Raw genomic sequence first — 13,650 nt, 5'->3', positions numbered from 1 at the left:
TTGACATTGATCCTTGTCTAAATGGTGGAATCAGCACCACAGCCCCCTTTTATGTGCTCTCTGTAGCCCTGGGAATTTTTTGTACTTCTAGCATTGTCTCTCCCCATTGAAGAATGAAAGAAGCAATTTCTAAGTGCCACATTCACAAAGTGACACTTTTTAAGTGTCACTCACAAGCCAAAAAGGAAGCAGGATTTGTTTTTCAAGTTTTGTTTAATTTGGGGGTTGGGGTAGGTTAAAGTGAATTTGTTGAATAGAAAAAAGGAACCTATTGTTTCTGAGGGCAGTGAAACTTTGCAATTGTTAAGGGCTCAGGTCCAGTTGCAGTTAATGGTGGCTTGCAGAATGGAATCATAAGAATATCTATATAGGTTTCCAAGGTTATACTTGTACAATGTAGGAAATTAAGATGCTTTTCCACAGCAAGTACTTGCTTTTGGCTTTTATGCTTATTTGCATAATCCAACTCAATCATAAAATCATCTGCCAGACTCTAACTACACCTGTGGTATAAATAATCTGCAAAGAAACTGAAGTTCAGACTATATTAACCCTTGTCCTTCAAAGGACAGCAAACTATAGTTTACTTTTGGTTTGAAGGCAGTAGTTTCAACAAACATGAAACTGAATGATGTAACAGGGAACTATGAGCTTCGATTTTTGTTCCTTAAGATATGTAAGATACTTCAGTTATACCATATTCAATGCATTTTTTTGCATTAACAAGTCAAACACTAAAGCGTTTCTATTTATTTCCTAGTGCTGCCATAACAAAGTACCACAGACTAAGTGGCTTAAAAACAGAAACTGTCTCACAGTTATAGAGACTAGAAGTCCAAGATCAAGGTATTATCAAAGTTGATTTGTTCTTAGGGCTGTGAGGGTGGGAGAGAGCTGTTTCAAGCTTCTCCTCTCAGTGGTAGAGAGTCATTTTCAGCTTCACATGGTGTTCACCCTGTGTATATATGTCTGCCCCTGAATTTCCCCTTTTTCTAAGAAGATGAGTCATGTTGGATTAGGGCCCACCCATATGACCTCACTTTCATTGGGTTACTTCTGTGAAGACCCTGTTTCCAAATGAGGTACTAAGAGTTAGGACTTTAAGTGATGAATTTGGGAGAGGAACATAATTCAAACCACAACAGCATTTAACTGAAAAATCAGTCATAGTCCAAAGATAAACCCAGCTTGAATAATAAGATACTTTTTCCAAAGCTCATTGAGCATTTCTTACATGGCAGGGTCTTTAAATACATACTGGACACTAGATATTTAAATATAGGAGACCATTCTGCGTGGGGTGGGCCCAGCTCCCTCTCAGAGATGCACCCACAGATAGGTTCTCCCATGGGGAGATTCCCATGGGGAATCAGGCCTGCATTGTACCTGGACTGCTATGAGACTTGCTTTTGCTAAAATTCCTTCACCCTGAATTGAGACAGAAAGTGCTTACTGTAACGTCCTAAAATCCATGCTAAAACTCCCCAGTATGGAGTGTAACCAGTTCAATCACTTTTCCCTTTGCATTTGTAAATTTCCTTCTTCTGTGATGTAATTAGTGGCATCATCTTCTTTGTTTTCTGTAAAAGGACTGTGTTTTCTGTAAAAGGTAGTCTGTGTGAATTTCTCGTGCCTCATCCACAATGTGGCGGACCCCATGAGCTGGGATCCACATCATTTAAAGATTGAGTTTCTCCTCTTGTTCACAGCCTGTTTGGAAAGACAGATGTAAGCAAATTAAACACAAAAGGTGATCTGTGTTATACTAGGTAGGTACCTGAGGCACCCTGAGGCACCCTGAGGCAGAGGCAGGAAGACTTGGCCAAAGGAGGGGGGAGGGAAGACTCCACAAGGGAGGTAACACTAGAGTGGCTAAAGGTGAAAGGATACCTATCATAACAAGGCTGATAAACATTCCAAACAGAGAAATATGCAAAGAGGCACATCTTTGTTAAGAGTTGCTATGGTCTCAATGTTTATCTCCCCCCAGATTTCACAGGTTAGAATCCTAACCCTAAAAGCCACGGTGTTAAGAGGCAGAGCTTTTTGGAGGCAGTTGTGACCTGGTGAGGATGGAGCCCAGAGGAATGGGAGCATTGCCCTTGTCACAGAGCTGCCACAGAGCTCTCTCTACACCTTTCTAGCCTGTGATGGCATGAGGACTAGTCTGTGATGCTGGCACCCTGATATTGAACTTCCAGCCTTCAGAACTAGGAGAAATAAATTTCTGTTGTTTATCGAAGCCACCCAGTCCAGGGTGTAACTACAGCAGCAGTTACAGACTAAGGCAATGGTCTTGGCATGTCAAGGAAGGGAAAAAAGTTACTACAATCTCAAAATGAGGTCAATTTTAATATAACTTGTCAACATTCAATTGACTGATCAAATCTTGGCCCTTTTACAAACTGAAAAGCTGCAAGTAAGTTAGAAACACTATTCAGACACAACCTTAATTTCTCTGAGTCTCATTTTTCTTCTGTACTAAGTGAAGGTCATAAATTCTGTTAACATGTGTAAATATTATGATGGTAATACAGAAGTATACAAAGACCTGATAAGCAATGTTGAAAGACCAGAAATAATTTCATTTTTAAAAAATTTAAAGACAGGCTTATGACACCATAGTAGGTGTTAACTTTGTTAAATAGGTGATGATAAAAGATCTGGGTAGGTCTTATCCTAGACCCACTGAAATCTATGCTACAACTGGAGCAGAATTAATTTACAATTAGGTCTAGATTGTTTAAAATGCTCAGATTGTCAACTTCTAAGGTTTTATAGACAATGTATTTTATTAGGTAAATTTTTCACAAGCCTGAGACCTATACAAAGAGTAAGTCACTTAAAAATCTTATTTTTAATTGTAATTTTCTGTTTCATTCTTTAAAATATTTATGTATACTACTAATAGAGATACACTGTAATGTGATAATAGTATGATCATTTATTGAGCTTTGCTTTTTATCAATAAACCTCTATGAACTTTTTGTATATTATCTAGAAACTTTGTAAGGCATGTTTCTTATAGTTGAGGAGACTGAGTGTCTCAGAAATGTTAAATAATTGTAAAACGTTAAAAATCACCAAAAATTCTTAGCAGCTACTCACCTAAAGCTGTGGAATCTATTTCCCAAATACCTTGACTCTGTGCTGACTTAATGACTTGCTTTGGCCAATAGGATGTGGCAAAAGTGATGTGGATACTCCAGGTGAGAAATGCAAATAACCTAGGAACTTCCACTCCTGCCCTCTTGAAATGCTGCTGTCACTATAAGAAGGTAGCAGAACTCATCTGATAGAAACGTGATGCCCAGCCAACAGCTAGCACCAACCACCATGTAAGTGAAGTGGTCTTGCTTAAGTCACCAGATGACTGTAGCCACATGGGTGACTGCAGAAGACACTATCAGAAGAACCACCCAGCTGATCCCAGCCCAACTTTTGTATCATCTAGCCTAAACTGTGGGGTCATAAGCAAGAATAAAATGGTTATTGTTTTAAGTCACTACATTTTGGGAAGACAGTAGGTAACTGAGGAAGTAAAATAGCAGATCACACAATATGGCTGAACCCACTTTTTACTTTAAATTATTTGGCCACAATATTCATCATATTCCTTTTAGATTACCCAACAGTAGTGGTGGTATGAATCAACTGTTGGTTATTAATTAACACTCTGAGATTTGTTCTCCAGATTTTAGAAAGCCAATCCTAGAGTCAAGATTTTAAGATAATAATCTTCTTTGACACTTATCAGAATGACCTAGTTAATAAAGCAGCATGGTACTAAATATCGGAAGACTAAGTTCTAGTCCATTTTTAAATAAAATGGTTCTGTAACATTTGGCAATTCATTAGTGGTTTCTGAGCCACTATAGTTCCATTTATAAAATGAAAAAACTATTTTTTGTATGATCTCTTAGAATTTAAACTGAACAAACTCCTGCCTGGCTGCTATATGATCACTTCCTGGTTTTAACATTTGACTTGTTTCCTCCTTTCCAAATTATGTGATTTCTTCCTCAGGGAACTGTTGAAAGCAAAAGGGACAATTGCAATTACCTCTCACTTTTTAAAAAAATCGCCTTTAATTTGGAGAACAAAATGTCAATAGGAGTACCATCCTCCTCACAGGTAAAAATTAGGTCCTGGGTGTAGGTTCGGTCGACTCTTCCCCCAACCACATCCACTTTAGGGCCTTATAGATACGGCTTCTAGGGTTTGACTTCAACTTCAGCCAAGAAAGAAAAATCAGAAGCTGATGCCCTGCTGTTTTGGTGGTCTATGACTCTCTAATGTAAATCTAGCCATTCCTATTTCCTTACTGAGTTGATTTTATAGTTTCTTCAGAATAAGAAAACAAACACAATAGCTGCTTGGGAAGTGAAGAAATTAGTTGTATTTCATGGTGGTCAGTGTAGGTATGGTTGTGCACTGTCCTGTTATCACTTTTCTCTGCCCCATCTCACATTGTTCTCCCTCCAGATTCTCTGGTATTATACTTCTTAATAAAATAGTACAAAAGTCTTAGCCCTGATACTTAATTTGGAGGGACTCCAAAGGATCTAATTTGGATTCCTCTAAGCAGATTCTGATACAAACACTTGCATGCAGTAGTTCGTCTTGAAGATGATCATAGGAAGAACAAGTGAGGAAGTGGGGGACTGTGGGGTAAGAAATAGAAAAAGGCTAATAAAGTCTATGTCATAAATGAGATACCACTATAGATAACTAGAACTTAATTTTGCCATGGCACTTCTGAGAAACTTTGTATAATGTCCCTCAGAATTGCCCCACCAGACTTCCATTTCTAGCCATGCTGGAGCAAAAGGAAACAGTCTTAACCTTCTGCCATTAACAACTAGAAGACTCAACAAAATATATGAAACTATTGTTTTTAGATATTAGACAATAGTCACTGAAAGACTAGGGTCCCTAAGAAAAAAGACCAAACAAGTTTAGGTCCATGATTACACCAGCTTTTTGCTAAAGCAATTCTGGAGCACTGAACCAGGATGAAGACACAAGGGAGAGCACAGTGGTATTGAGGAATAGAGGAGAGGCAGGGAAACTGAGGTGACTAGAAGTTATGGAGCTGAGCTGCAGAAAGGAGACATCCATTCAGAAAAAACAGAGGCCCAAAATCTGCATCGGGGTTCCATTGGGTCACTGATCAATACAAAGTCACACATGCGCAGGGTGTCACTGAGCAATTCTCAGACCTCACATGGGTCAGGGAGATAACTGAAGTCTGACTTTTTAGAGTGGAGAGAACTTCAGGAAAGACGTGGAAGGGACATGACAGCAATGCAGCACTAGGGCAAAGAACTGTCTCTTGACCACACTAAGAAAGCTGAAAAACAGCCTTAGAAATATCAGGTCGCTGCTCCAGTAACTTACTTGTCTGCTGGAACAGAAATCAGGACTCTAAAATTAGAAAACAAAATCTTGACACTCATCAACACAAGATTCAAGATTTCTTACACCCAATCAAAAATTAGCACACATGCCAAGAAATAGAAGAATGCAACCCATAACCAGAGGAAAATATCCATAAGGGAAAATAGACTCAGAAATGACAGAATAATCAAATTAGTAGACAAGAATTTTTAAATAACTGTTATAAATATGTTCAAGTGTTTAAAAGAGAACGTAAAAATAACGAATTGGAAAATGTAGATATAGGTAGATATAGATATATGTACATGACATAGGCATAAATGTAGATGTAGATATAAATATAAATATAGATTTAGATATAGATATTGATGTAGATATAGATATATAGTGTAACTTCTAAACCTGTCCAACCAATGGAGACTGGAAAACAGAATATTCACCCACCAGCTCTTGCCCCTCAGTGAGGGTTGCCACCGAGGGCACAACATCACAGACCGTCCTGCCTGTGGGCTGAGAAGACTCTCTCTGCTATTTCCCCCCTCCCCACTTCAAAGAAGAGAGATCTCAGGGAGAGAATCAGAAGGATGCAGGAGACTAAGCTGAGAAGCTGTCAGCAGGAATGGATGTTGCTCATTGCAACTGTGGAGCTAATTGTTATACAAGAGGGATTTGGGGTGGGGCATCCAAGGTGAAGACAGGACTAGCCCTTTCTGTTATTTTTGTGTAAGGGTAAAGAGAAAAAAATGAGAAACAGTATCAGCTGTTACTCTGGACTTTTCCCCTTATGCTATTGCAGGCCTGCCACCTCTGCTATCCCCTCCGGTCTCTGTAGTTAGTCCTGGAAGTCCTGAGAAGACATCTCAGTAGATCTCACCCAGAAGCACTCACAAGGACAGAATAGGACAGAATAGGGTCAGCCATGTTTCCTTCCTCTGACCCTAGCTCCTTGGGTAACACCACTCAGGAAACCTCAGTCATTGTTTCCTTTGCTCTTTCCTGCTGATGACCTACAAAGTTGTGATGTGTCACATAGGATTCTTTTCTTACTTCCTTCACCCCATGACCACACTTCACACACCCTTGTGTCCCTGACATAATACTCTTGATGAGAGACTGCATTGTACATGTAAAGACTAAGCAACTTGATGTGAAAACTGTACTCCTTACTCACTCACTGCAGAACGGACACTGAGATGATGTGCATGGGGTCAGCCTGAGGACCGAGGGCACATTTCTGAAGCCATCTCAGCAGCAACTTCAAAGAGTGTATTCTGATATTATATTCATCTTACAGAGCAGGAAATGAGGTTAGTGAAGTCAACAAACTCGCCCAAGATCACACAGCCAACAAATAAGAGAGTGGAAATTTACTCCAAAGTTTATTTTATTCTTTGAAACCTGTCTTTAACCACCATATAAACAGAAACATCTCCTTTTTCTCTTTTATGCTCCATGTTCCATATTGACAAGAGCTAAGTGGGCAGTCCAGAAGGATCAAGACAATATTTGATTACAAGAAGTGGTCTTAGGTATGTGAGGGCTTTACAGAGCCCTTGTAGTACTACTTGTAAATATTTTCTAGTGTCCTTTGACTCTTGATTAGTGAATGAATGACATTTATGAAGCTTCCAGAATGGTTTGCATTTATTTACTTCTGTACAGTTCACAAATTTTGTTCTCATTTTATTTATAACAAATAACATTGGAGTTATGAAGAGATTATTATTTTTAACCCTTTTAAGTGCAAAAAAAAACAACCCCACCCTGGCTGGTGTGGCACTGTGGATTGAGTGCTGGCCGGCAAACCAAAGGGTCGTCAGTTCGATTCCCAGTCAGGACACATTCCTTGGGTTGCATGCCAGGTTCCCAGTAGGGGGCGCACGAGTGCAACCACACATTGATGTTTCACTCCCTCTTTTTCTCCCCATCTTCCCCTCTGTCTAAAATTAATAAATAAAATCTTTTTAAAAAAACAAAAAAAACTCATAGATGTTGTTTCTTGCTACTTAGACCCCTCATTTACCCAGCTACTTGGGAGAAGCCAGAACATGATCTCAAGTGTTCTGGCTGCTAGTCCTGCCTTCTTGCCTCTGCTAAAGGCTTTTACCTAGGGCTCAGGATTTCCTGAATGAATCCTGAATCAGAGACAAGCGCACACCCCACACATCCACAAAACATCTCTGCCTTTAAGGTTTGTAGTATGTTTTTTCATAGATTATAGGAGTCTTTCCTTCTTTGACAGCAGTTGTGTTTGTCTTGGAAACATGGATTGCTGCTGTCAACGTGGGGCAGTGTTGAATGCCAAGTTCCAGAGGACTTCCTCAAGTTCCACCATCTGCCAGGGGCCCTAATAATTGCACTAAGAAAAGTGGAGCTAATGCACTCAGAGCTTAAAATCATTCTGTTTGGTAAATAGGCATAAAGGATTGGGATAAACATCAAACTCACTGGTAGGTCCTTATAAATGAAAATTTTAAAAATTGAACCCAACTATCAATCAGGTCTTTTCCTGGGTGAAATACCCAGACATTCACTATTTCTCCTTTTACTGATAATACAAATCATTTCAGTTTTGAAGAAGAAATCCACTTTGCCACCAGTTCTTTTTTTAGTCTTTTTTTATTGCTGTTCAGTTACAGTTGTCCCCATGTCCCCCCATTACTCTCCCTGCCCTACTTTACACTATTTCACTACCAGCTTCTTTAAACTGTCAGTAATGGTTAGAGACACCATTCGGCGAAAACAACGAAATGGGAGTCCTTGTTAAGATAACTATAAAAGGGTAAATGTTTTTAAGGAGGTAAATTTGAATAGCAAGTTAGCATGGACTTCCTTACAAAAAAGAGTACTATATAGAGGTGAGTATAAGTAGTAGCTTTACAGTTGTGAAGGCACAAAACATAGGGTTTGTTTTTATATTATTATTCACTCATGTCTTTTTTTAAAATATTTTATTTATTTATCTTTAAAGGGGAAGAGAAGAAGAGAGGGAGAGGAACATCAATGTATGGTTGCCTCTCATGAGTCCCCTGCTGGGAACTGGCCTGCAACTCAGGCATGTGCCCTGACTGGGAATCGAACTGCGATCCTCTGGGTCTCAGGCCCATGCTCAATCCACTGAGCCACACCAACCAGGGCCATTAATGTCTTTTTCTATACAAACAATTGTAAGCCCACTTTTGTCCACTCCTGTATTTCAGTGACTCTTGCAGTGAATGAGGAGGGGACAGCTCATGGTTGGAAAGCCACATTCTTGAGTAGAGGAGAGCCAAGGGGATGGACAGCTATCACCAGATGAAATTAATAATAATTTATAGTTTCAGCTATAAGTGTAGCCAATTGAGTGTCCAGGAGAAAAAAAATGTTGAGAAACATTGATGTAAATCATCAAATTATCCAGTAAAGATAGTTGCTTTTTTTCCCAGAAAAAAAAGAAACATTGTTTATTTTGAAATACTTTATTTTCTTTTTCTTTTTGCAAAAGCATCCACAAATCAATTTCTTTGTTTTAAGACACAAACATTGCATAATTAACACTAACCAAGGCATTATGCCTTACAAGAAAGACATGAAATGTCCAAGGGATGTTTAGAACATCGTAGTTCTTAAAGTTTCAACATTAGGAATGCTGAGCACATGCTGTGAAATTGTCCCAATAAATAACCACTAAAATGCTCTTCAACAGTTACTATAGGTGTGCATGTGTACTCTCCTACCCTGACAATGACCTCACTATTGCTTAGATCCCCCACCCTCTGCCATAGCAGCTGGCAGTACTGTGGGCTCCTTGGAAATATTAATCGAATGACTAGAGAATATTTGCAAACATTTTACTCTCAAATTAAATAAGAAGTAGAACTGGGCTAACTTGGGTTTGACATAAAATAAACAATAAAAATAATAGTACTGTGCACAAATAGAGTCAATCAAATCCTTAAAGATTTGACATGTGAAATATTAACATAGAATATTTGAAAACCAACCAATAAATAAATAAATAAGTAGAAGAACTCTCGTAAGAGATGCTCAAGTACTGGAAGCTCCACCCAGGTGGCTCTGGGAGCTGCTGATTCCTCTTTTTCCTCTTTGATTTTTGTGAGGCAGGGTCTGCGTCCTCTGGTTAGTCGGAGCTATATAATGAGAAAATGTTGTCTTTAGAAGTTGCTCAGAAAAGCCACCTGCACAGCCCTCTACTCCTGTCCTGCCCTCTAGATTTCAAAGTTTTCTGAATCTGGCTTCCCCAGCCTGGCTTGAAAGTGGCTGCTTCCAAACTATTGTGGCTGAGACCTCTTGGCTCTTGAATACCGGGGAGGTGGGGAGGGGGTGGGGGTGCTGTCTGTGGTCCTTATTGAGTTACTGGCTGCTAACAGCCTAAGTGCCAAGGGGAGTGACATTGGAACATCTGTCACATTAGGCCTTACTTAAGCTTCAGAGCAACCCCAGGTGGTTACTATTGTTTCCCCCCTTTACTGAGCCCAGATGAGTTTAAGAATTGTCCTTGAGTTATATAGCTAACAGGTGGTCAGACCCAGATTCGTACTCAGCACAGTGTCACTCCTAGGTCCCTGCTCTTCACCACTAACCAGGCTTTAGGGCCTGTGTGGCAGAGAAACAAGGGCTCTGTTCTGCAGATGTGAAGTCCAGAAAGGATGGGGCGTGGTGGATGCCTGTTTGGCAGGCCTCCTCCAAACAGGTGAAAAGCTTTTAGTGTAACTGTCCAACACCAAGGAGAATTTTAATGAACCTACTCATCTGAATGAGGATGGAAAGGAGAATGGGGATGGAGAACCCTGGAAATATCCTTCTGGACCAGAGCAGATTAATGACCTTAATGGCAAATTTAATTGTAAGATAATAACTTTTCACTCCTTCAGCTAAACTCTGGGTTTCTCTGTTATAATTTTCTGCCCTGTTATATATAATAAGGCAGATGTCAGTATCCATCATCAATGACTCTATTCACATAACTCACTTGTTCAGCATCTTTTCGATCATTTTCTTAACGAAAGGGGCTTCAGGGTTGAGGCAAACATCCTGTCCGTTCTTGAGCGTGGCTCTGCAGAGAGAAGGGACAATCCACGTGAGACAAGTGGCCGGGATGAGGGTCAGGGTGGAAGAATTTGAACAGGGGAGGCAACACTTACACGACTTCGGTTTGGTCGCAGGAGGCTCCTGGGGGTATGACCTTCACACTCTGGATGTGCTTGGGGTGAATTTTCTGCAAGGTCTGCAAACACTGGCAGCGAAGTTCATTGGCCACAGGCCTCCCTGTGGGGACAAGACACTCGGTTAGGGGAGCTGTCCCCCAAGTGCGCCCACCCGTGGTTCCCCGTCCCGCCCTTGGGATCCCAGGGTTCCGAGTCTCACCTGCAGCGTGGCGGCAGGAGGTGACCAGGAGTAGGAGCAGCAGCGCAGCCCTGAGGAGTCCGGGGACCCGGGGGACAGCGGCGGTTGCGGTGCGGGTCATGGTGCTCAGCTTGGTGGGTCTGGTCGACGGTGCCTGGAGCGCGAGAGCTGGCGGGAGAGCTGGCTGGGCGAGATCTGTGGCTCCCGGAGACGGACGAACCCTTTTTATCCACAATAGGGGAGGGAAGTTCGCAGCCCCCGAGCAAGGGAAATTCCCGGACCTGCAGGTCGTTCGCTGGTCGGAAAGGAAGGCGTGGCCCTGCCCCTGGGGGTAGTTGGGGTGGGGGACGCGAGGGCGCCGCCCTAGGTGGCCTCCCGGGTGACTCGGCAGACTGCGAGGTTCTCTTTCCGTCCAAATCCCCAAAGCCGGTGGCGGAGTCTCCGCCACACAGGAGCTGCTGCGGGGAGGGATGACCGTGAGCGCCCGGTGACCCCACTGCGCGGGGCGGGGAGGGGCTAGTGGCGGGTCCCCGATACCCAGCAAGAAAGGAGGCACATCTTTAGCGCGAAAGAGTTGTCTTTTTAAATTAATAGACCTGGGGAATCAAGGAGGAGTGAGAGGATACATTTTATTTCTCTTTCTATGTATCATCTATCTATACATAATATTTATATGTATTCTGTATATATATAAGGTCAATGCTCTTTGTAAAAATACCTTAGTTATCTCTTGTTCCCTTGTTTTATATTCTCAAATCACACTTCGGTTGTCTTGGTTTTATTTTCCATTTGGTGATAAAAGAGATCAGTGTCAAAAGTTGAATCCAATGTTAATTTCAATGAGAATCGAGGGCTGTCAACGTGACCTCTTCCGTATACTGCTGAAATTCCTTATTCTTTTTTCTTTTTTTTTTTAATTTTATTTACTTATTTTTCAAGTACAGTTTTCTATTTCTCCCATCCCAGCCCAACCCGCCCTGTGCTCCCTCCCTCCCTCCCATTTCCACCCCCCTTAGTTCTTGTCCTTGTGTGAAATTCCTTATTCTTTCTGTCACGTCGAACTTCCGAAATTCCTGGGGGCTTTCTTTCCCATGGGAGGGCTTCGGGTTTGAACTATGACATACACGGCTGGCGGTCACTCCGAAGCTGCAGAGGGGCTAGTAGAGCAGACTCATGGGTTCACCTTTTCTGCACTGTCTTTGGACAAAATAGGCTCTGAGCACTAGAGAAGAGGGACCGGCTGCACCCTTGCCCCGGCTGGGGGCGGGGGATGAAATATGAAAAGCTGCAAACCACATAAAGCCCCCTTTCATTTACTGAGGGGCCTGCAGTGTTGGTCTCACTTTCCCTAGACCCATTGACAGGTCTCTCTTTTCTGACCAAAAATTTCAATCTTTTCACCTGATGCTTTTGCTATTTTTCAAATAGTAAAACATTGATTGATTCAACATTAGGTGTACAGAGAGGGTTTAATAAACGTGTGATGATCCGGATTGGATTCAGATCTCTAGGGGACATGGAATACGGTGGGAGGTGGGAGACAAGAAAGGAATGGCTGCTGGCCAGAGGATGGAGGTCCAGGGACAGGGCTCCAGGCAGCCCAGCTCGGTGCATCAGAGCCTGTGCCCCACAGCCAGCCACCTGGGGGTGCACTGAAGCTGCCTGCCTTTAGTTGCCACCTCTCACCTACAAGTTAAAGATTTCTTTGCCTATCCCAATGTAGTTATGAGAAATGAGTCATTTGTGAGAGCCAGTATGGACTGAATACCTTATAAATGCTAGCTAAATAAATAAAATAGAAATAGCTCTTTCCAACATTGCCTAAACAGAAACTCAACCTGTGTGTGTGAATCCTATAAAAAAATAATTTAATGAAAGATTCCCTCCTTGATTTTTCTTTTCATATTTAAATTTCTCTGTATTGGGCTTTCTAAGAGAAAGGCACGTCTGAACTCTACTAGGAGTTGCACTTACCTGTTTTTTTTTCTTACTGTTGACTTCTATCATTGGTTTCTACTGTAGTCCTACTTTCAATCACTTTATATGTAAAAGGGGAGTTTGAATTAAAGACTCTTCAGCCTATTTATTGGAAATCATTTACAAAATGAATAACTGTCTTTAAAAGTACTCTAGTGTTTATCAGTATGTTCCTGAGGAAAAAATCAGGGAAATTAAAGGGACATTAAAATTTGTGTTAAGAAGCAGGAAACAAGAGATAATCTAAAGCTTATAAAATATGTGACTCGGTCATGAGTAATTGAGAGTTTGGGTAGTTATTTCTCTTGATATCAGTCAGTTTCTGGGATTTGATGGGAAACTGGCCCAAAAGTACAAAAGCTATTCTTTAAAATTTGAAAGATGTAGTGTTTTCTTCTAATTGTAAATTTAATACAGACTCATTTTATAAAGTTTATAAGTCAGAAAGGCATAAAGAGATATTTTCCCCTAATCTCTCTTAACTTCTGTTTGTGGATCAGAGTTTAACAGGTCCCAGAAAGTTTTCTTTCTTCTTCAATAAACATAACAACTGACAAGTTATAAGAGCCTACAAGACTGCATAAATGTGAACTAGGTCACTTTCTTTATTTATTGCCACAGACCATGGGCAAGTTATTTAACCTCTGCACTCAGCCCAAGCTGCAGCACATTTATTTTGTGCTAAGTTCCAGGGGCTATTCTAACAGTTTTACAAATATTGACTCACTCAATCTTCCAAAGCTCCCTATAAAGTAAATATTATGGGCCTTTAAGGCTACAGGTAAAAAACTGAGGTGCAGCAAAGGGTAAGTAACTTCACTAAGGTCACAGGATACTGAGTCTGGTTTGCAAAACCAGAGAGAATGGCTTGTAACCATTATGCTGCGGTGAAAAAACTCTGTGATATACAAGTAAGAACTTTCAGAG

The 13,650-nt window shown here is 41.1% G+C and overlaps 1 protein-coding gene across 1 annotated transcript; it reads right to left on the bottom strand.

The window, feature by feature from the left end:
• Window positions 1-8,877: 8,877 nt before the first annotated feature.
• On the bottom strand, window positions 8,878-11,101 carry LOC119052818 (growth-regulated protein homolog gamma-like). The gene is made up of 4 exons (XM_037150216.2): window positions 10,768-11,101; window positions 10,545-10,668; window positions 10,373-10,456; window positions 8,878-9,530 (listed from the first exon to the last, which is right to left on the bottom strand). The coding sequence occupies exons 1-4, from the start codon at window positions 10,865-10,867 to the stop codon at window positions 9,521-9,523; spliced, it is 318 nt and encodes a 105-aa protein (XP_037006111.2). The 5' UTR covers window positions 10,868-11,101; the 3' UTR covers window positions 8,878-9,520.
• Between the last annotated feature and the right edge of the window lie 2,549 nt (window positions 11,102-13,650).

Source organism: Artibeus jamaicensis, unplaced genomic scaffold, assembly GCF_021234435.1.
Source record: "Artibeus jamaicensis isolate MK-2021 breed Jamaican fruit bat unplaced genomic scaffold, CSHL_Jam_final scaffold_1031, whole genome shotgun sequence".
Classification (NCBI taxonomy): Eukaryota; Metazoa; Chordata; class Mammalia; order Chiroptera; family Phyllostomidae; genus Artibeus; species Artibeus jamaicensis.
The sequence above is the reverse complement of the archived record's forward strand: the minus strand, read 5'-3'. Positions and strand labels throughout refer to the sequence as shown.

Coding starts and splice junctions, on each gene's coding strand:
- LOC119052818 (XM_037150216.2), bottom strand. CDS start 10,867: ATGACCCGCACCGCAACCGCCGCTGTCCCCCGGGTCCCCGGACTCCTC. Junction 10,669..10,767: donor CTCCTGCCGCCACGCTGCAG/GTGAGACTCGGA, acceptor TTGTCCCCACAG/GGAGGCCTGTGGCCAATGAA. Junction 10,457..10,544: donor TGCGACCAAACCGAAGTCGT/GTAAGTGTTGCC, acceptor TTCTCTCTGCAG/AGCCACGCTCAAGAACGGAC.